Raw genomic sequence first — 22,806 nt, forward strand, 5'->3', positions numbered from 1 at the left:
GGTCTTTTCTTTAATGTCATTTCCACCAATACAATTTTAGTCTGTGATACTGACTTATTTGATAGTACTAAGGCCTCTGTTAGCAAGAACTCTTTTTCTGAGTCTTCCCTGGCTGGGGATGGAGGGTATGCTTCCCAGGTGATGGCTTCAGGGTTTGGGGCCATGTCTCCAGCAGGATCTGAAGGAATATGGAAGGCATGGGAGTAGAGCTGACCTGACTTGTCTGGCATGTGCCACCTCCTGTCTCTTCCTTAGTGGGCCTTGCTACTTCAGATAAGACTGGCTTGCCTGGCCTCTGCCTCACATGAGTGATGATAGCTTTGGGGTCATGGGCTGGACTAGAAGCAGAACTGGTGGGTAGTCTGGGGTTGGAGCTGTCACTCCCAGGGCTCCTGTACTCTGTTCTTAAAAAACTGATTCTATTTGCTTTTTCAGCTAGTGACTCTGATTAGTCAATGAAGAAAAAACTCTACACTTAAAAAACCAATGCTATGTAAAAAGAGCTGCAGTGGCACTGAGTCATCCACTTAATCAAGTATGTCCTGGCCCAAGGACGATCACTTAAGTACATGACTGTCAATAATGAAAATGTCCAGACAATTCTGGAGTCATTAGGAGAATGTTATTGTAAATAACCATATTTAACATTAAATAAACTTGTGAATAAGGAGAAAGAATCCTCATTTTGCAGTCAAGTAATTAGGCTCCAGGCATTTATGCACAAGCTTTTTGTAAAAAGCCAAAATTTCTCCAGGGACAATACTTCCAATAAATTACATTAAGAGTTCTATTCCAAATGTAAAAGAGATTACCAAGGGCACAATTGTATAAATGGCTGGCATCATCTAAGGACATGCATTAAAAAAAATAGGAACTTACAATTCCAGAGTACTTTTGGAGTGAGCTGCAATAAATATTTGATGATAATATCTTTATATAAAACAAGAAAAAGAAAACCTCAAGAAGAAATGGAATATTCTTTTATAAAGAAATATAATTTTTATACAGTAAATTCCTAGTTTCTAGAGTCAGGCATGGATTAGGGCTAAAAAAAAAAAAGAAACAATTAACTATGCACTACATTTTTGTATACTGCCTTACATTTTATAGAACAGGAATATCTACTAAAAGCTCAGGAATTTGGACTATTTGATAGGTTTTGTTGTTCAGTCATTTCAACTGTATCTAACTCATTGTGACCCCATTTCTGGTTTTTTTCTTGGCAAAGATAGTGGAATGGTTTGCTATTTCCTTCTTCAGCTCCTTTTTACAGATGAGGAACTGAGGCCAACAGGGTTAAGTGACCTACCCGGCTTCACACAGCTAGCAAGTATCTCAGGCCATATCTGAAATTATGAAAATGAGTCTTCCTGATTCCAAGCCCAGTGTTCTATCCACTGAGTGACTTAACTGTCCTACCTTAATTACAGAATATTTTAAAATATTGTATCCATCTCCATTCAAATGCATATTGGAGGCAGCTAGATGGGTTGATAGATGGAGCATTGGGACTGAAGTCAGGAAGACACAAGTTCAAATTCAACCTTAGACACTTAATAGCTTTGTGATGATGGGCAAGTCCCTTAACCTCTGTTTCCCTTAGTTTCCTCATCTATAAAATGGGGATAAAATAGTATCAACCTCCCAGGGCTGCTGACAGGATCAAATGAGATGATACGTGTAAAGTGCTTCCACATACTATATCTATCATCATTATCATCATCATCATCATATTTGTTACAAGGGTTTTGTTTTTCTTTTTTTTTCATTGATGGAAGGGTTAAGAGAGTGGAAAATATATTTATGTCAAAAAAATAAAATTTAATAATAAGAAAAACAGAAAACAGTTTTAGGTCAAAACAATGATTAACAGCATTTCCACATACAAATAAGCATGTGTAAAAATGACTATAAGACTTAAAAGGCCAAATAATTATTTGGTTAATGTCTGCTTTCTTTGTTAAATTAAATTTATCTTCTATAATGCTGAATACCAATTACCTTAAATTCCACATGGTCAAATATGTTTCAATACTTGATAGTTGAGATAATCATTTTCTGACTCACCTGTACATATTTCCCAATAACTTTTATGATCTCCAAATTAAATTGTTTCACTGGGGCTGCTGAGAGGTCAATATGACTCAGAAGGCTATAAATGATCTGTAGTAAAGACTGCTGCATACTAGACAGTCCTTTTTCTAAAAGCTAAAAATAATGTGAGAAAGTTGTACTTTAGTTGAGTTATAAGACAAGTTTCTTTTACTTAACTGAGGTTACTGAAAGTACTTGTTTACAATGTGTGAAAACATATATAATTATAGCTTATGAAAATTTAAATCAAATAAGAATTACTAAAAGTATAGAATAAAAGTTAAGCTATTTACAATGTGTATGCCTAGAATTGATAAAAATAACAGTATATAAGAATAAAAGAGTTAAACATATTTAGATGTTAAAATAAAACATTTATCTTAATTTGGTAATCTGAAGATTTGAGAGCAGGCTATATAACAAACCCTGAAGATTATGCTGAACTATCAGGTAGGAAAAAAGTCTCTGTTTTAAGTTTCCACATTTTGGAAGAGTATTACATTACTCCTAAGAAACAGGAGAGAACTGGGCTTTCTTTATTTTTCTTCTCACAACCTTTCTTAAAACATCCATTTTAAAAAACCTTTATTTTTGGCTAAAGTAACAAATAAATCAACATCTTAACTGGGACAACTAAGTGTAATATATGAAGGAAGAGAAAAAAAAATAACTATGTTGTCATTACATAAAAACATCAGGCACCTATGAACCATGACAATATAAAAGTTGTCAAGCCTTAGAATATGCCTTCACTATATCTCTGAAAAACGCTTTGGTTCAGGAGTAATTAATGCTTTGATGGATACAGGTCTGTATTGGGGAGTCCCAAGAAGTAGACAGAGGGATCTCTTAAAGCTAACATAGGATATCTGGTCTTGTTTAAAGTGAGCTTCAATAGAAAGGATTTGTAGAAACCACTTTGATTCTAGGATAATTCAAGATGAACCTGGGAGTTGGGAGTAATATATTTGCACCATCTCTCAGATAATGCCTTTTAAGTGAAATTGTATTTTTTATCTTGCTCTGTTGGGATTACCATTAAGAAGCAGATGTTGGTTGGGTTTATAAACTTTGACATACTATGACCACACCAAACTGAACAGAGCTACGTAGTGGCTTTTTAAACATGAACAGCAAATCACATATTAGCTCTGTCCACATTTATTACTGTCACAGAAATGATCCATTTCCTATCAGAGAACATTAGTGCATAGAGAAGTTCAGTTCTAGTTACCAGTACTACAACTATCTTCCATTTTTGTTCAGACCTTAACTTGTCTATATGTGACCTCGGGTCTGGACACTGACATAGGTTGAAATTCTGGGCTACAAATCAAGACTTTTGAAAAAGGGCCTGTCTTAATTAATAGCAAAAATGAAGTTTCTGCTTAATGGGAGATTTTAGCAGCATTCACTATAATGTTAAGGGGCTCCTTAGACAGAATTACAGGGAGGGGCCTAGGCATTTCTTATAATAAATATATGATAACTTTAGACAGCACACATGCTTAGAGAATGGATTAAAGCAGTGAAATTATTAATTTAGTTCTCTAACTGAAGAACACTGAAAGACTTTGCTGCCATTTTGAAGGTAGAGAAGGTTTTTACATTATTTTCCTGCTAGAAGGCAAAGAAATCATTCATTTTTCTATTTTAAGAGAAGACAATTTTTTTTGCATTCAACTAAGTTACACCCAAAATTAGTTGACTTTACTCAGTTAACACTTTGGATATCAGTTAAATATAAAGGCTGCTAGAAAAATGTATTTAAATAAAAAATTGTCAAATTTAAAAATGGGCAGATCAACATTTAAAGGAAAATTTACCTCAGCAAGGTAAGTTACAAGATTAAATGTAGTTTCTGAAAAGGAATCATGTAGGTATCGACACACTACATTAATCCAATTTGAGCAGTCCCTGGAGTAAGTGTGTGTACTATATAAACTCATCATGTGAGCCAAATTGACAAGTGTTGGTGATTTTTCTTCTGCACAGACCTGGAAAATAAAGGTATTTCATTCAAAAACAACAATAACAACAACAATAACAAGAGACATTAAGTCTAAACTTAAGGCAAATGATTGCATTAACATGTTTAAATTAAAAGGAAGTACAGGTGTACATTAACACGGTCACAGAAAATCTGGTCCAGTCTAAAACTTCAGTTAGATGCTGCAGGAAATAAGCTAATTCTAAGAGCACCTTCTTGGGTTTTGACACATCTGAGGAAGTCTAAAGAAATCCCCATTCAGTTCTGAGATGTGAATTGCAAATCAATCATCGCAGGGCCCCAGCCTGCCATAGATCACCTATGATCATGCAACCAAAGTTTATAGGGTTTCTACTGACAAGACAATGAAGGAAATTTGGTACTTCTGAAACCCACCTGTTACTAGATAAAGCTTTAAAGATGTGATGACAGCATGTCAGAACATTAGAATATTGTAGGAATGGAATATGCTATAATTAATTGCTGTTTATATCCATTTTTTCTTCATTCAAACACTATTCTGATGAGTATCAAAGTGCCCCTGGGTTCTAGAATGCTATACCAGTAGAACTAAAGTTCTGCTAGGTCTTTCTTACTACATTGAAAAAGGCTCTAAGTATGGGCCTAGTAACTGGTTCTATGTGTGTCATCCATGGACAATCCTAAAAGCACACTGCTAGGCTGACTCCGAGCTGACGAATTTTTCAGCCAGAGAAGCTCTCAGAGGTTTTTATATCTATGAAGGCATGGAGGGGCTGTTACCTACAATGGAGGAAATACCCACACAAATGACATCAAGGATCCTTGCAAAATCATAGAACAAGTGAAATTTATGTAAATTTTAGGATTTGCAAAGCATTTCTCTCCTCAACAACTTTATAAAGTAGGTTGTGAAAGTGTTATTCTTTTTTTACAGATGAGGAAAATGAGGCTCTCAAAGGTGAACTGACTGGCCCATGATTATGGATGGTGGTACATGCTCATAAAACCTGCTATTAGTGGAGGCTGAGTTTGATGGATCACTTATGCTTCTGAGTTCTGAGGTGCAGGAGGGCTAAAGCCAACTGAATGTTTTCATTATATATCAATATGGTGAGCCCCTGGGAGTTAAGAGCAGGGATTACAGAATAACAAAGTGAGCCTCCAGGGGCAAATGGCTCAAATCAGAAATGGAGCAGGTCAAAGATTCTGTGCCAATCAGCCCTAGTATAGGGCCTTTCCTAGCCTTCCTGGGAAAGATAAAGAGACCTAGTCTCAGCTTCCTTCTTCCTCTCAAAAAAAGGTCAAGAGATTTAATTTTATTTAATGATTAAGAAAGCATTTAAAGATCTTATAATATGCCTTAGGGTCAATATCATCAGTAGGCATTACCAACGAATAGACTCTAGATGTGGTATGTATAAGAGACTATGAAATACCTTATGAAATACTGTAGAAGGGTTTTTTTTTAATGACATCAATTTTCATATATTTCTTAAATATCGATTTTTCATAAAAACAGCATTCAAAATGTTTGTTTTTTTTTAAACCTGATATTTGAGCTATCTGGTTATTTATTTAAGAGATAAGAGAATATCTGTAACATATGAAAAGAAACCCTGCCAAATGCTTTTAAAATGTCACAACTGTGTATTTAAATACTTCAGAATATGAAAAACTTGCCAAAAGAATAAAATTAGCTTTTCTCTTAAGGACAGACATTGTTAAAATAATAGCTGACATTTAAAATGTCAATAAAGAATGCTCTGTATTACATTATCTCGTTTGATCTTCCCAACCATCTGGGTCAAGAAAATATGATAGGATTATACCTGTCTTTTGGATAAGGTTGAAAACAATTGTGACTTGCCAGGATCACATGACTCATATGTGCATGAGGCAGAATTTAAATCCATGTCTTCTTGACTCTACATCCAGGATACTACATTCTCTCTCTCTCTCTCTCTCTCTCTCTCTCTCTCTCTCACTATATGTAAATAGAACAGAGGTTCTATATTCAGAAATTCTTGATTCTCTTTTCTGGAAGCATATGCATAGATGTATATCCATATGTACACATTACTTATACATGTGTATAAAAGGTATAGAAAATGCATATATCCAAATATTAATATCACATATGTTTGTATGTATCTATAAGAGTGTTCTATGTTTTATGAAAAAAGAAAAACATTTATCTGAACAAAAGTTGTGACATTTAAAGAAATATCATTTTGAAATTGATTTTAGACTTATTGTACAAAATGTGATTAATAAATAAACTCCCTTGCTCGACAATATGAATTTCTTGATAATACTATTAGCTCTCTGTGGCCTGTAGATGAAGGCCATTCCTAATCAGCGGGCCCCATGCCGAGACCCTCAAGTGCACAGAGAATGCTTAGAAGATGATGAGTTGGGTGAGATTAAAAATGAAGATATTTGCATAAAAAGTGTTCACAAAATAGCACAAAGAGCACTCAAGAGTTGTAAAGGAGATAGCAATTAAAGATTGAATCTAAACTTCCCAAAGCTCATCTACTTCCTGCTGACTAAAGACATCTAGAGAGAAACCTGTTATTCATTACTCAACAGGAAGTAAATAAACATTCTTTATCACAAATAACAGAGAAACAATATGCATGCTGAGACTGACTTTTCGTTCTGGAAAATTTTCTTTAATTATTTCGCTGATTATGGCCAACACACAGCTTTTCTATTTCCTGTGCAACGCCCTATTATTCAATGATTAAGTTATCACTATTTTTAAGCCTTTGATTTCTTTTGCAATATTATGTGTTTACGTGTTATGATTTACTTTTTTTGTGCTAGTGTAAATTCAGGATCCCAGATTCTTGCATACAAGATTAATTCTGCTTTATTAATATTTTAAATTTTTGTAAAGTGTTTACAAGTTGAATGGAATTGTTCCTTGGGATACCACAGTCCCTTTTTTCAGCTTATTTAATTTCTTCCTTTACTTTGGGATGAGTATCAATTTGTTTGAACTTATCAGAGAACCTGTGGCTGATATAATTTATTCAATTATGGATGTCTCTTTTGGATTCTTAATGACCTGCACACTTCTATTTTGTTACCTAATACTTGTCAACTGGAGTTGATTTTTAAAAAATTACTCATTGTTTTTTGAATCTTATCTTTGCTGGGTTTTTTTTTTTAAACCAATCGGGGTTAAGTAACTTGCTCAAGTAATGGCCAGTTATTTTTGTGTGGGTGCCAAGTATCTGAGGCCGGAACCGATCCCAGGTCTCCCGACGCTGGGGCCAGCACTCTTACTCACTGCGCCACCTGGCCGCCCTGGTTTTGTCTATTTTTAAATTTTAAAGCTTGTGCTGCTGATCACTACTATTTTCCTCAGCTATTCTAATTTATTTTCAAAAACATACTGTGGACTTAATTTGTAAATTTCAGGTCCTCTTCACCTGCCACTTACTGGCTGTGCAGACTTGTGTAAGACACTTAAAACTTTCTGGGTCTCAGGTTCCTCATCTGTAAAATAACGGGTTTGCATTAGATGGCCTATAATGGCCTTTCCAGTTCTAAATCTCTAATCCTATTTTTCTTACTGTTTCAAATTTTGAACTAGTTAATTATCCATTGCATTAAAACATTTAAATTATTTAAAATAATTTTTGATAAAATTACTCAACTTCCTATCATTTTTCCTTTCCAGCCTCAAAGTAGTAAAGTCAAAGTGATAAACTCAAGCCAAGGTCAGGGGGGGTTCTGACTAGAAATATGAGAAGCTCCCCTTTCTCATGAATCCCACAGTATTACAATGTGTGACAGAGAGATGTATAAATATGACAGTATACTTATTTTTAATTTAGGGACCTTGTATTCAGACTGACAATGGAAAGAGAAATTAAGAAAGTATTCTCTACAACTTTTTATCTGCTGATGCCAGCACATAAGTTAAAGCAACAGTTTTATTACCACCATTTTTCAATATTTACCTTGACTCTATCAGTTTTAAAATGTTTAGATGTTAATACTACAGCAGAAAAATTTCAGATACCAAAATTTGCATAATAAATATGCTTTGTAAAGAGCATTGTGATACTGAAAAAACTCTAAAAGTGATTTAACAGGAAGACCAGAAGACCTTATAGTGAAAGCTTTCATTTTTTATCATAATATTTACATACCTTTGCTATTCGACCAGCTGTTTCTTTGCAGAACTGTGTTGGGTTATCAAAATGCTGAATTAAATGAGGCAATAAGCACAGGATGTTTAAGGGGAAACCTACAGATGTTAAAAAAAAATCCACACATCAAAGGTTATACTGTTCATTTTTGGAGAATAAAAACTCAGAATTGGGTTAATGATACTCCTCTCTCTTTCTGCCTATTTTCAGTTCTTATTGTCAACTTCAGAAGCTGACGTCTAAATTTCATATAAGTTGTAGGGCCCCTTAAACTATTACTACCATGATTCATTCTGTAGTTTGGTAGTTTCAATGAAATTTGTTATGATGTGCATGTTTATTTTATTTCTTGGCCTTTTTGGAGGGGGGAAGGTAGGGCAATTGGGGTTAAGTGACTTGCCCAAGGTCACATAGCTAGTCTGTGTCAAGTGTCTGAGGTTGGATTTGAACTCTGGTGCTGACTCCAGGGCTGTTGTTCTATTCACCGCACCACCTAGCTGCCCCCATGTTTGTTTCTTATAATTCTATATCTGCAAAAATAATCCAGGCAACACAAATCAATGTTAATTGCTTCTACAGAACAAGAGTTACCGGTTGAATGAAATAACTCAAGGAAAAAGGCCATAAGCATTTACATAAGATGTTAGTTCTTAACTTAAAAAAAAGCCCACTGACATCTCGGTACTCAGGCACTTAAGAGGCAGAACATCCTGGGAAGACTCATACACTGTTATCCTGAACACTTGCATGCTTATACAGTTTTAATCATTCTCTGCTTTTTCTTTTAAATCTCTGAAACGATGAGTTTTGTTTTCCCAATCATAAATTCATATGTCTCTGTCTCAGTTCAAATGGTCCCAGAGCACCCCGAGGTCTTAGATAAGACCTTTCACATGCCTTTTTTCAGACATTTTAAAATAAACTGGGAAACATTTTAATTCCATATTTTTATCCTCTCAAAGATCTGAAAGTGTAAGTCTGAAAGCTGAGGTAATGCGTGAGGATGCTTCCCATCAATCACCACTTTGAAACTTATACACCTTCCTTGTTAAGAAAAAAAAAAAGATGTGGGGGGGGGGAAGTTGGAAAGCCATATTGAGGGAACTGCCAAACCAGCACCCAATCTGGATGCAAATTTGGAAGATCCCTTCCTTCTCCATTTGATCAAAAAGAATATCTCTTTTAAAAAAATCTCACTTGACCTTACTAAGCTTTGTGCATAGATGTTCTTTTCCTTTTCCACTGTTTTACCACACAATCACCGATCTGGAGAGTCCTTTGCTACTAAGCATAGGAACTGGAATATGGAGGAGAAAATGGTCATGTCTCCTCATTTTTAAAAGCCTCAAATGTATATAGAGATCCCTCATTCAACTTGTTGCAGTGAGTTATAATTCAATATAGCATGTTTAACTATTAACAAAAAATCAGAAAGAAGAAAAACCATGAATTTCAACAATAAAGATTAACTTACACCCACTGATTCAAAATAAAGGTACTGATGCAAGATTCCCAACATTACCTGATAATTGGGAAGGATCCACCAAAGTGTATTTGGAGACAGTAATGAGTTTACTGAGGAGGTGGACTGTCATTTCCTGTGTAGATACTGAGGTAAAGCCCTTAAGGAAAAGCTGCTGAAGACCTGGAAAATTATTCCATTTTAATTGACTTTGTACATTTTCAATCTTCTCTCTGCTCTCAGATTTATCCAAAGGCAAGTGAATGAGCAGTTTATTGAGTAGCCTGAGAGCCAGGAGGTATTCATACTCATAATCTGATTCTAGCAAGGATGCTGCTATCCAAAAAATGGTGGCCATCAAGTTAGTAGGGTCAGTAGTGGACTGCACATCATTAATTCCTCCCTCTCTCAGAGAGGAAAGGCTTCTAGTCCTTGCTAAACTTCCACCATGATTTATCCGTCCATCCATTATATCCAGTGTGTTACTCCTTCGCCTGTCACCTCTTCGGTCACCAATTAAACTTAGTCTCAAAGAGTTACTTCTTGCATTGTTGTAATAACTCAAATAATTGCCACTACTAATGGGGCTTGTGCTTAGGTTGAGTTGTCCAGTGCTTTTCCTATTAGCTGCAAACTTGTTTCCCATGACAGCATCATGGTATGAGGTTCTAAAAAACAAAACAAAACAAAAAGGGTATAAGTCACACATGTAAATCATCATTTTGCTCAAAGTCTCAAAATCTACATCGGAAAGAACTGTATCTACAAAGATAAATGTTTGCTCAAGGATGTTAAATTCCATTATATCAAGAAATAACATTTTCCCAAAGCATGAAAACAGGGCAAAAGATATAGAAGGCTAGTAGTGCAGTTAAGATGAGCTGGAGAAAAGTCCTGCCTTTCACATATCCTGGCTGAAGGACCATCAATATGTCATTTAAACCCTCAGTGCTCTGAACAAATTAGGGAAACTAGGTGGCAAAACTGGATTTAGACTCAGGAAAACCAGAGTTTGAATTCTGCCTCAGACATTATTAGCAGTGTGGTCCTAGGCCCAAGTAAGTCAACCTTCCTCAGCCTCAGTTTCCCCACCAATAAAATGGGGATGATGATAACACCTACCTAACAGGATTGTTGTGAAGATCAAATGAAATGTATTTATGTAATATAATAATTATAAATCTTAAAATGCTGTATGAGTGCTGTTATAATTATTATTGTTACTAGCAATAGTGGCAAAAAATCTCTATTAACAAGGACCTAAGACAACACCAAAAGACTCGTGATGGAAAATGTTAGCCACTTCCAGAGAAAGAACTCTGGAGTCTGAATGCAGATGGAAGCACGCTGTCTGCTCTCTTTTTCTTTTGTTGTTTTGCTTCTTCTTTCTTGTGGTCCCTCCTATTAGTTCTAATTCTTCTTTACATCATGACTAATGTGAAAATATTTTTAATATGAATGTGTAAGTAGAGCCTATATGAGAATGCACACCATTTTGGGGAGGGGGGAGGAAAGGGAGGAGAAAATTTATAACTCAAAATCTTATGAATGTTGAAAACTAAAAATAAATTAATTATACAATTTTTTAAAATCTGCATTAATTGAGACAGTACCCCAATAAAAAGTTACCCAAATTAACGAATCAAGAACAGATTCTTTAAAATGGAGAGGAACGTGCCTTTTCTCTTTTGCTTTGGCAAGACTTTCCTTGACTGGGCACTTATGTTTGGCTCAAGGAGAAATTTCTTTTTATCTTTTCTGCAACTGGATAAAACTTGGAAAATCTCTAATCACTCAATTACACTATTTGATCACACTATTTAAAAACTAGAATGTCACTTTGTATATATGACCAACTTTGTACTCAGACAGATTCTTATTAGGTCTACTATCACTAGGTAGCGCTAAGTGACCTAACTGTAGCTTATTCTACAAACTCAAATAATATTTTCTCTAAATTATTTTTTTCCAGACTTTCTTGTTTTTATTGATGACACCAACATTCTCTAGACATTAACACTCAAAACCCAAATAAGTTTGCCCATTCCTCAAATGTAAATAAAATTCCTGCTAATTCTAATTCCTAATGGGTTGTAATAGGAATGCAAATTTGGAAGATCTTCCCTGCCCCTAGGCTAAAGTGCACCTGAAGCCTGGGGAGGGAGGCTTGTTTTTCAGTAGATACTTTTTGATTGGCCAGTGGGTCAATAAGGTTGTTACATTCTCAGAGCCAGGAGAAGGCTATATAAGCCCTGATGTGAGGCTTTGTTTTGGGGGCTCACTTTGAGAAATGTTCTGTGATTTGATCTGTATTCTGAAAAGCCGTTGTCCAGAGCCCCCCCCGGCTTTGAAAAACCCAGATGTTGACTGGGTATGGATGTAATGGTTGGACAGTTTGGAAAGCTGTCTACTTGATCTGTTTCTGTCTGGATAATTCTGCCTGTATGCTTTGAAGTTCGGGGTGCTGACCTTTTTCCCCTGAACAAGGTAAACGATATATGTCTGACTGATTAAAGTAAGCTTGTTAACCCATTTTGAGTTGCTTTCCTTTATCAAAGCAGATCCAAGAACCTGTATGGGCGGCAAACCCTGAGGACGCTTGGGGTGCTTGCTGCTACAAAATGGCGTCACGAACAGGATCTGCAGAGTAAAAGGAAAGTATGGGGACTGGGATAATTGTTTGTTTCCCAGTTGCGGTAGCTGTGATTCTGTGGAGCCGTGGAGCAGGAGAGAAGAATGGCCTGCATGCAGACTTCGCTGAGCTGAGAGCGGGAATGGTGAGCTGCCTGCATCGGGACCTGGGCAGAAGCCAGGAGTGGCTGCCACCTGCGGGAGGAGAAGGAACCCAGGAGTTCGGAATTCAGCCACAGGAAAAGATAAGAACTGAGCAGCAAAGCAGGGGCACTGAGTGTGTTTCCTGGCTGCATCCCACAGCTTGGGACCCAGGGGGAGGATGGACTTGTGACTATGGTGGGTGGGATGAAGTGACTTGGATCCCTAGGGACCCCACCTTGTTGGTTTTGTTGCCCAGCCCCCTCTCTGTGCTTGGAAGCTAGGGCTGGAGCTGTGTGAGGGGAAGGACACTCCCCTCCCCCCAGAACTTTATTTGCCCTCTTGTTTTGAATTGAAGTGATAATACTATGTACTTTGTGTTTGTTTAAGGGCCAGTAGCCACTTTGGTAACTTCAGTTCTGTATCTTGAAAATGTGACCTAAGAGATGTTTAGTGCTAATTCAAAAGTAAATTGTCTATGCTATGGGCATGAAAGATCTTGGGGCCAAATGTAATAGAAATGCAAATTTGGAAGATCTTCCCTGCCCCTAGGCTAAAGTGCACCTGGAGCCTGGGGTGGGAGGCTTGTTTTTCAGTAGATACTTTTTGATTGGCCAGTGGGTCAATAAGGTTGTTACATTCTCAGAGCCAGGAGAAGGCTATATAAGCCCTGATGTGAGGCTTTGTTTTGGGGGCTCACTTTGAGAAGTGTTCTGTGATTTGATGTGTATTCTGAAAAGCCGCTGTCCAGAGCCCCCCGCCCCCCCGCCCCCTCCCCTTTGAAAAACCCAGATGTTGACTGGGTATGGATGTAATGGTTGGACAGTTTAGAAATCTGTCTACTTGATCTGTTTCTGTCTGGATAATTCTGCCTGTATGCTTTGAAGTTCGGGGTGCTGACCTTTTTCCCCTGAACAAGGTAAACGATATATGTCTGACTGATTAAAGTAAGCTTGTTAACCCATTTTGAGTTGCTTTCCTTTATCAAAGCAGATCCAAGAACCTGTATGGGCGGCAAACCCTTTGGTTTCTTAGTTTTTTTTCATGTGATTACATTAAATGAATTGTAAAAACATCCTTCTATCTGCTGTAGAGACATATACATACTTACAAGCATATATCTATACATATTAGATCAGAGGTTATGAGAATTTTTTAAAAAATCATTTTTATCAAGTATTAAACAAAAACACAATTAATTATTTTATATAATATATCTCATACAATAAAAACGAGCAATGTGTTAATTATTTTTATATACAAAATTTTTTGTTGAAAAATTCTTACTGAGAAAGGGCAGAAAGAAGATCATAATGCTTCATGGTTTCTGCCAACGTATCAATTGAAGACTCCAAAGTGAGAAGGAGTTCTATCACAAAACCCTAGAAGAACATATAAGTTTTTGAATACATTAAGCTATGAAAGAAGTAATCATGATGAAATATTAAGACAGAAAAGTAGAAACTTTATAAAGGAGGGAAAATTTAGTATTAAAAATGATATAGATTTTCTTGAACAACAATGGCATAAATTGACTTTAAAAGCAAGGTAATAAAAGTGTCATTTTAATTGTATGTATAACTGATTTTCCCATTATGCAACTGTTTCCTCAACTCAGATTTTTACTGTTATCAGAATATGAAATCTATCCTATAAATTTAAAGAAAAATCCCAACTTCTCCTTAACCACTTTATCCTGTAATTTTTTTCAGGATATTAATCAAATAAAATCTTCTTCAGAAAGCTTTCCTGACCTAAATAGAGGAGAAAGGACAAGAATTTAGATGTATATAATCACTATACTTAATGGTGTAACATTCTTGATTTTTCGCTGTTATGCTAATATATTGGATCTAGAATTTTAAAAGTACTATGTGGTTTTTCTGCATTTGATATCCCAGTTCTACAAACTCATTATAATATGTTAATTCCCCATAGCTACTCTATAATATTGATTAAACTGAAATACATTTACCTGGGCATCTTCTCCTGCATCACCTACAGTTTCTACAAGTCTGGAAAGAACATCTGAAAGTGTATTTGCAGAAAGTGGCTGCTTCAGAGCTCTGAAAATCTGAAAAGATCTCCCAGCATAGTGTCGAGAAGAACAAGAAAGTGCTGTTTGCAAAGCAACTTCACTAAGATGATGCTCCAACTGAAATCTTGCTGTGAAAATAAATGAGACAATTTCCCCCCCAAATTGTCGGTTTAGAATCACAAAGTATTTGTCCTCTTATTTTCCTATCATTAGATTCTTCCAATTATTTTAATTTCCAGAGCAATAAACTTTTAGGTACCAAAACAATTTAAACCATGATTTTTTGAAAAAGTGTTTTAGGATAAAACTAAAACATTAAGAAATTATGAACCTTGATCAAGTATACTGTGTCACACTCATGTGTGCACCTCTAACAAAATTCTTTCATGATACACAGTAATGAAAATTACCTACAGATACTGGTAATTTGACAAATTTTATGTTATGATCATACACAAATCAAAGAAGACAAGTCTTGAACTTTAAATATTTCCTTTGTTTTCAAAGGGTGCCTTAATATTCCATCTATTTTTCAAGACAATAAATATTGTATACTGAAGTCTATTACTGCTACTAGGTGTAATTTTTTTTAAGAAAACTTTTTTTTTTTAAGCAATCGGGGTTAAGTAACTTGCTCAAGGTTACACGGCCAGTTATTATTTCTGGGTGTGGTGCTGAGTATCTGAGCCCGGATTTGATCCAGGTCATCCCGACACTGGAGCCGGTGCTCTTACTCGCTGAGCCACCTGGCCGCCCCTAAGAAAACTTTTTAATACAGATCTCAGTCATGTCTTAATTTCAAATAACCAAAAAGTGAATTATCCTTTGATACAGTACTATCACTAATAGGCATATAACACAAGGAGGTCAAAGGTTGAGGAAATAGTCTCATATATGCAAAAATACTTGTAACAGCACTTTTTGAATTACTAAGAATTGGAAGGAATGTGGTTGTCCATTGTAATAGCACTTTCGGAATTACTAAGAACTAGAAGGAATGTGGCTGCCAACTGATTAGAGAATGACTGAAATATAGTATATGAACATAATGGAATATTAAGAAAGGCATCGGACCGTTAAAAATTATGGGAAGAATTCAGAGAATAAGGGGAAGCATGAAAACTGATATAAAGCAAGCAGAACCCAGAGAACTATTTACATTATGACAACACCAATGCAAAGAAAAACATGAAAGGATTTGAGTATTCTGATTAATGCAGCACAGGGACCTATCATGACTATCATCAATACCAATACTGTTGGTAAATCATGCCCCTTACCTTTTGGAAGAAAGGAAGTGAACCACAGGTGTAGAATAATGCATATATTTTTCAGATATGGGAAATGTGTTGTTCTGTTGCTTTATTGTATTTTTTTAAAAGAAAGGATTTATGGGTGACCAGGAATAATTGGGAGGTGACAGTAATGTTAAAAGAGAAAATGCTAAAATGTAAGTGGGTGGGTATGGTTTTGTTTTCTTTCAAATAAAGTAAGTCACCAGTAATTCTAATTTTCAAAACAAGTTTATAACTTAAAAAGCAGGAATCTTATAAAATGTTTACTGAAAGATACCTGAGCTTGATTGTTTAAACACAGACACCACATGTTTTAGAAAAACAGTCAACTGCTCAGCACTCTTAATACTGGGGTTCTTGGCAGAAACATCCTCATGGTTCCAAAGAGGCCCTCTTTTTCTGTAAATAAAACATAAAAATAAATTCCTGTGTTCTTAACATTGTTGATCCTAAATCAGTGATTATGTAGCATATTTATCTATTTTCTTCATTCATTACGTAAACACATTTGAGCTGAGAAAGGTAATTTCATTGATTCCAATGTGATTTTAGTACAATTGCGAGAGTAGAAAGTGGGGAGAGAGTGGTACCCTAGCATTGTATGACACCTGGGAGAAGGGTCCATTTCACACATAAACTCAGTTGCCATTGACCTTCTCTCTTCCTTCCACAGGATGCTCCATCTAGCATCTCTGCATCTTTGTAGTGGATGTCCCATATGCTGGGACATCATCCTTCCTTACATTCACCTCACAGAGCCCTCCTCTTCCTTTAAGATATAGCTCAGCTACCATTACCTATATGAAGCCTTTTCTGGTAACACAAACTCTTAGAGCCCTCCTTCCCAAACCAACCTGAATTTAACTATGTATTTTGTTTCCATACATACAATATGGGCTTAATTTATTATCTTGTCCGATTTCTTATTTTCTTGTACTGAACTATCATTTATCTTGTATTCAAAGATGAGAAAAAATTTGTCTACTGAGATAAAATTATGTTTCCCTTTACTCAAATGATAATCCAACCATTTCCCTTTTTTTCCTTATTTACCAAGAAACTCAGATCTAAATTAAGTATGCAATTGCAATAACTAATTCATGCCATATTTTGATAATACATATTCTCTGTCCTATTTAATTTTGATTCTGATGTTAAATAGGGAAAAATAATTTAATGTCTTTATACCTAAGTTTCCTTATCAATCAAAAGGACATGATAAAATTGCACTACTAACTAAATCTCACAGGTTGATTGTGAAGAAAGCATCTTTTAAATTGCAAAGTCCTATAAGAATGTGAGCTAAATTGCTACTTTTAACTTTCCTTTTCTGTGTGTGCTGAATTTTTTAAGTAACCTCAAATTCTTTAGGTGAGTTGAAAATGGCAAATAAACAAGTACCCTAAATAAAGAATATGCTATATATTACTTAACATTAGAAAATTTTAATTCCCTGACTAAACTGTAAATTCTTTAGTTAAGGACCAATCTTACATATCTGTAACAATACTTAGCTTTGGCTATAGCAGACAATATAAATATTTATTATTAACTGATGAGATGATTACTGAAAAAGGAATTCTTGGGGCGGCCAGGTAGCATAGCGAGTAAGAGCACCAGCTCCAGTGTTGGGATGACTTGTGGATCGAATCCGGGTTCAGACACTTAGCACCCACCCAGAAATAACTGGCTGTGTAACCTTGAGCAAGTTATTTAACCCTGATTGCTTAAAAAAAAAAAGAAAAAGGAATTCTCATGATTTATTTTACTCATTCTTCTAATTTCTCATATGATAAAGTGTTACTACAATATATCTATAGGCCACATCATTTTAGAAAAGATGGTAATACATACATACCTATGTACTTGAAATAAACATCAATCAGCAAACATTAACAATGGGTCAAAATGTTAAAGCTATTTAACAAATTCATTTCTATGATGGTGAGAATGGCAAATATTACCTTGAGGTAATGAATTCCATGAGTGTTTTTACTTTTTCATCCTGCTCTACTGAAATGTCTGCCTCATTTAGAAGAGTGGTGTGCAGGTGTGAAATGGCCAAGCTGTTATTTCCTAGGCTGATACTAGAAGAGGTAGAACTTGAGCTAAGTCCTGAGTCTGTCATGGGGGAGGGCTGGTAATCGGGTATAAAATCATTAACACCTGTTGAAAGAAAAAAAACATCATCAGGAACAACAGAGAAGACTCTCTTCTCATGCTTAGCGGAATCAAACTGTTAGCTTCTAATTGCATAATGGGGATATATTCAAAGATTGATTTGTTTTAACACATATTGGGGGTGATATTTGCACCACATTCGTTAAATCAAAAATAAGTTCGGAATAACATCTCCACCTAGAATGAAATACTGAACAACAGCGTATTACTGCCACCTGCTGGAGAATGTTGACATGGCCAACTCCCCAGAATTTTGGCAAGTTTACCAGATAAGTCTTAAACATATTTCAAAGATAAAATAATTTTATTATAATAATTACATATTGTTTTTCTGTTTCATTTAAAAACAAATCCATGGTAATTAGAAACAAAATATTTTTTGTTGTAAAGCTATGATTTCATAAGAACTTCTGGGATAGAAAATGTCCCAACCAAGGAAGATCAGCAATGGGTCTGCAATTTACAAATTTAGGGCACCTGAGGGCAATGCGGTTTATTCTATGCCATAGAGGCTGAAAGTACCTACCATGTTTTTGCAATAAAATAACTGTAACATTATTAAATTAATATTTAGTTTTATTCATACCTTTTTTTTTTTTTTTTACAGAGTAGTCCTGCCTAGAGACATGGGTCAGACCTGGTGAGTTCTTGAAAAACCCTTCTAATCTGTAATACTGCTGCTAGATACATTAAATCCCTAACCCCTCTTGGGAAACAACCACAACCACAAAAAAAACCAGATGAACAAGACATGTGTAACTTAACAGTCCTTTAGTATTTGAGGATACTGAGATTTATTCCATACTTCTGGGGGCAAAACTATTTTGTGATAAAACTTTTAATATAAATTAAAATATATTTTCTTCATTTAAGTCTACTAAGGCTTTTTAAAGAGAAACAATCAAAATATCAAATGTCTCAATACTTTTAAAAGAATAAGTATGAGGGAATACTAACAATGTACTTCACATGAGAATAACTCTGGAAAGTTTTAATTACAAAGTTCTGGGTCATTTTTAGGATTTGTTTTGAGAGTCCTAATGAATGGGAAAAGATAATAAAGATATTATGAAGATAAAAAAGATATTATGAATTCATTAGATATAGTAGAAATAAAATTTTATGAATAAACACCAGGGATGAAATAAATTTTATGTTAAAGTTTCATTATATCAGACCCTTATTAATTCAGTATTTATAAGTCAGGATAATTTTTAATTAATAAAAGGTTTAAAAGAATTTAAGGCAATTTTAAAAGTTCAACACAAAAATAAAAGGCACTTAGTCCAGTAAAAAACTTCAAATCAAAGGTTCAAAAATTAAGTATTCCTTAAGTGTACTTTTATTTTAAAGTTTAAGGAAGTTATAAGATTTTTTTTTATGTTTATGATGGTATGGAATGGTGAGTTATTATGAGGTATTTTCATTGTTACTTCCTTTTGCTTCTTAATATTTAGTCCTTATTATTTTACATATATTACATATAACAGTAACATAAAGTATTAAGTATTGTGGTGCTTAATCAGAGGATATAGTGCTAGCCAGACCTGTATTAAATCTGGCTGTGTCACATCTGGCAGTATGGCACTGGACAAGTCACTTTACCTCTCAGTGTCCTAGGCCACTCTCTGAGATTCTCATTTTCAGATAAATTGCACTTTTGCATTGATAGAGGAAGGTCCTCTCCTTAGGAGTTAGTTTCTAAATCAATGAAATCCTAGGTCCAAGTAAAAAATGGTACTTAATTATAACAAAACTAATTTGCTTTAACAGTATTTGAGATTCCAAATTCATGGGATTCTCCTGAACTTTCAAATACTAAAAGGAAGTGTGGGGAAGGAGGGGGAGGATCATTAGAAAGAAAAAAGTGAAATCACCGTAGACCATGCCCACCATGCTTTTGAATTAAGTACAACTTCAGTTACCTGTGAAAGTATAGTCTAAATGCGCAGGGTGTTTGACAGTAAGCACCCTGGGCTCATTAAATTCCTTATTCCTGAGGAGAACCGAAGCAACAGTTCGGACATTACTGTTGGATCCCATTACTATCAATAAATGCAAGAGCAGGCGTTTGCAATGCTCATACACCTCAGGGTGGCAGTGGTCAAACCCTAGAAAGGAAAGCAGACATAATAGTCAACCAAGAAAATAAAATCACTAATTACACACACAATTACATTAACTACCTTCACTTCTAAACTCTTGTTACTTGAAATCTCTACAACAGAAACCCTTAAAAGCATTAAAAACAAAAATTACAGTCCTTTCACTTATTTTTTTTATGTTTTATTAGTGTTTCACTTGTAATGCCACTGGTAACTAACAGTTAAAAGTTTAACACAGGGGCAGCGAGGTGGCTCAGTGAATAGAGCATGGCCCTGGAAGTCAGGAGGACCTGAGTTCATAATCTGGCTTCAAACACTTGACACACTTACTAGCTGTGTGACCTTGGGCAAGTCACTTAACCCCAATTGCCTTGCCTTCTCCCCTCCAAAAAAAAAAAAAAGTTTAACAACATTTCCTGGTCTCTGTTTCCTCAACTGCATGCAAATAGGTACTAAGTATAGAAAAAAATACTTCTACTTTTAAATAGAATTTAGGTAATCTTCTAAAATTCTTTGGTAAGCATAATGTATCTCTTGTAGGAAGATGAAAGACAACACTGTAATCAGTGAGAGATGGTGCAGCGGAAAGCACTTACAGTCAGAAGACGTGGATTTTAGGCGCAGTATTGTCTCTTACCATTTTTGCAACTGCACAAGTCACAGAACTTTCACAGCTAAATGAAGTCAATAAGGGCTTGACGCCAGGTCAGAAGTAGGTCCCCAGTACATTGTTGGGCACTTGGGTACAAAAGGGTATTTGGCTCTGGTCTATTTTGCATTAAATCAATGACTGATGAAAAGGCATAAATAACATGTTTATCAAATTCACAGAGAACAAAAAGCTGGGAGGGATAGCACACTGGATGAGAGTGATAGCTGGAAATAAGTTTGAATCTGATAAAATGAATTTTTTAAAAAAAGATGTAAAGTCTTGGTTTTAAAGCTTTTATAAGCAATATTTAATTTTTGGATTAGGAAAAGTGAACGAGAACTTATTTCTCAGATGAACAAGACTATTAACATACAAGTGGAATTGAATGAATGTTAAAAATATTGTAAAGAAATAGGATTAGAATGGATTCAAAGAATCCTAGGAAGTACTGTATGAAATGATACAGAATCAAGCAAACAGAAATAGGAGAAGAGCATATATAGACTACAATAATGTAAAGGGAAATGTGAAAGACTTGAGAGCTCTGATAGATGCCATGGCTAATAGTTTAGAAAACTAATGATGAAAATAGAGATTAGAGACATTAGCACAGAATGATGTATACCTTTTAAGATATGGCCAATGTGTGTATTTGTTTTTCTTGACTAATGTATTTGTTATAAGGGAGGGCTTGTACAGGAGATAATAATCAAGAGAAAGTGGTAGGTAGTAACAGTGAAGCAAAAAAAAGAAAAAAGCATCAATGAAACATTAAAAAATACACAGGAGATACTGAGAAGCAAGACATCTTTGTAACTATCATAATAAATGTAATATACACTGAAAAAAGACCAACTACTTGACAAAAGTTTACAGTTTCATATACATTACTCTTTTGTGATCTTTATGTATTAAAATGTTACCATCTATTGATGTTTCCAAGTTTGTAGGAATAAAAGAGGGTCACATATTTAAAGTTTATTCTATGTTTTTATGTATAAACATGGAGGCTTTATCTGGTTTCACAAGTACTAAATGCATCTAGTCCTATGTTTTCAGGGAATAAATTTAATCAACGCAATAAGCATCTTCAAAAGCTTATTCAGGGATACAGTAACTTGGAGTGGGAGACCAACTATTCCTTCTGTCCACAGAGTATCAGTGTTTCCCTTAAGAAGTCACTAAAAGTTTAGAGACTCCTTCAAAATTCTAGAAGGATTCTTTGGGAAAATAAGAGTGGAGGATGATGCTGGATGTGTCTCTTTTCCCCCTGAGAATATTAGAACTTTTAAAAGAGAAGCTGGGAATGAGTGACCAAAACGTAATATGTTCAGATATATTTAAAAATATTTAAGAAAATAAAGGACTACCTTCCCTTAAAAAATAGGTTATAAAAATACTTTGTAGACAATGATGAAAGATTATGTCAATTACTACTTCTGAAAATTTGTGACAGAATATATTCTCCAAAAAAAATTCGAAGATTTAAAAAACAGAATTGAGGAAAGGAATATAAACATTTATATTTATTTCATAAAATTGCAAAGCTGTTATTCTAAAACTTTTAAGAAAGAAAATTTTCTAAAACAAAGAAAGCCGTGCCTCCCAAGAATACCATTTCTTCTAAAGGTGTTTTCAAGTAAAAAGAGAATGGAAAACAGGAAAATGGAGAAAAAACCAAGATAAATGTGTTAGAGTAGTATAATTTATACAAAATCTAAAAAATTTTGACAAGTTTATATTTGTTTCATATGGTTGTGTATGTGTTCATGTATATGCATTGTATAATTTACAGATGTATACATACATACATACATGCATATACCATATCATATTCCTGTCATCTCATTGTAGAGAAACATAAGCTAAGAAATGCTTTGTTACCTATAAAAATTGCATGCAGAAGAAGGTGTAGATAGCTTCCCCATTCCACCTTCACACTATGATCAATGATCAGGTCAGTCAAAAGGATCACTGCTATGTTACACCTAAGAAAGGCAATGGATACAATTAATACTTTACAGAGCAAAAGCAAAAATTCCATGAGTTTTGTGAAGGTATGTAAAACA

At 34.9% G+C, this 22,806-nt stretch overlaps 1 protein-coding gene across 9 annotated transcripts in view; it reads right to left on the reverse strand.

Moving 5' to 3' along the window:
* FRYL (FRY like transcription coactivator) overlaps positions 1-22,806 on the reverse strand; it is a 314,599-nt gene that overhangs the window by 45,865 nt on the left and 245,928 nt on the right. For all 9 annotated transcript variants that reach the window (XM_069105195.1, XM_069105197.1, XM_069105194.1 and 6 more), the window contains 10 exons: positions 22,622-22,725; positions 19,906-20,091; positions 17,764-17,965; positions 16,077-16,198; positions 14,442-14,632; positions 13,754-13,848; positions 9,755-10,362; positions 8,233-8,330; positions 3,921-4,091; positions 2,068-2,208 (listed from right to left, as the gene is read on the reverse strand). In XM_069105195.1, the coding sequence (XP_068961296.1) occupies positions 2,068-2,208; positions 3,921-4,091; positions 8,233-8,330; positions 9,755-10,362; positions 13,754-13,848; positions 14,442-14,632; positions 16,077-16,198; positions 17,764-17,965; positions 19,906-20,091; positions 22,622-22,725 (1,918 nt within the window). The remainder of the gene's footprint in view (positions 1-2,067; positions 2,209-3,920; positions 4,092-8,232; positions 8,331-9,754; positions 10,363-13,753; positions 13,849-14,441; positions 14,633-16,076; positions 16,199-17,763; positions 17,966-19,905; positions 20,092-22,621; positions 22,726-22,806) is intronic.

This window comes from Petaurus breviceps, unplaced genomic scaffold, assembly GCF_028583685.1.
Source record: "Petaurus breviceps papuanus isolate PSGF00001 unplaced genomic scaffold, PetGlider_PUasm1.0 76, whole genome shotgun sequence".
Taxonomy (NCBI): Eukaryota; Metazoa; Chordata; class Mammalia; order Diprotodontia; family Petauridae; genus Petaurus; species Petaurus breviceps.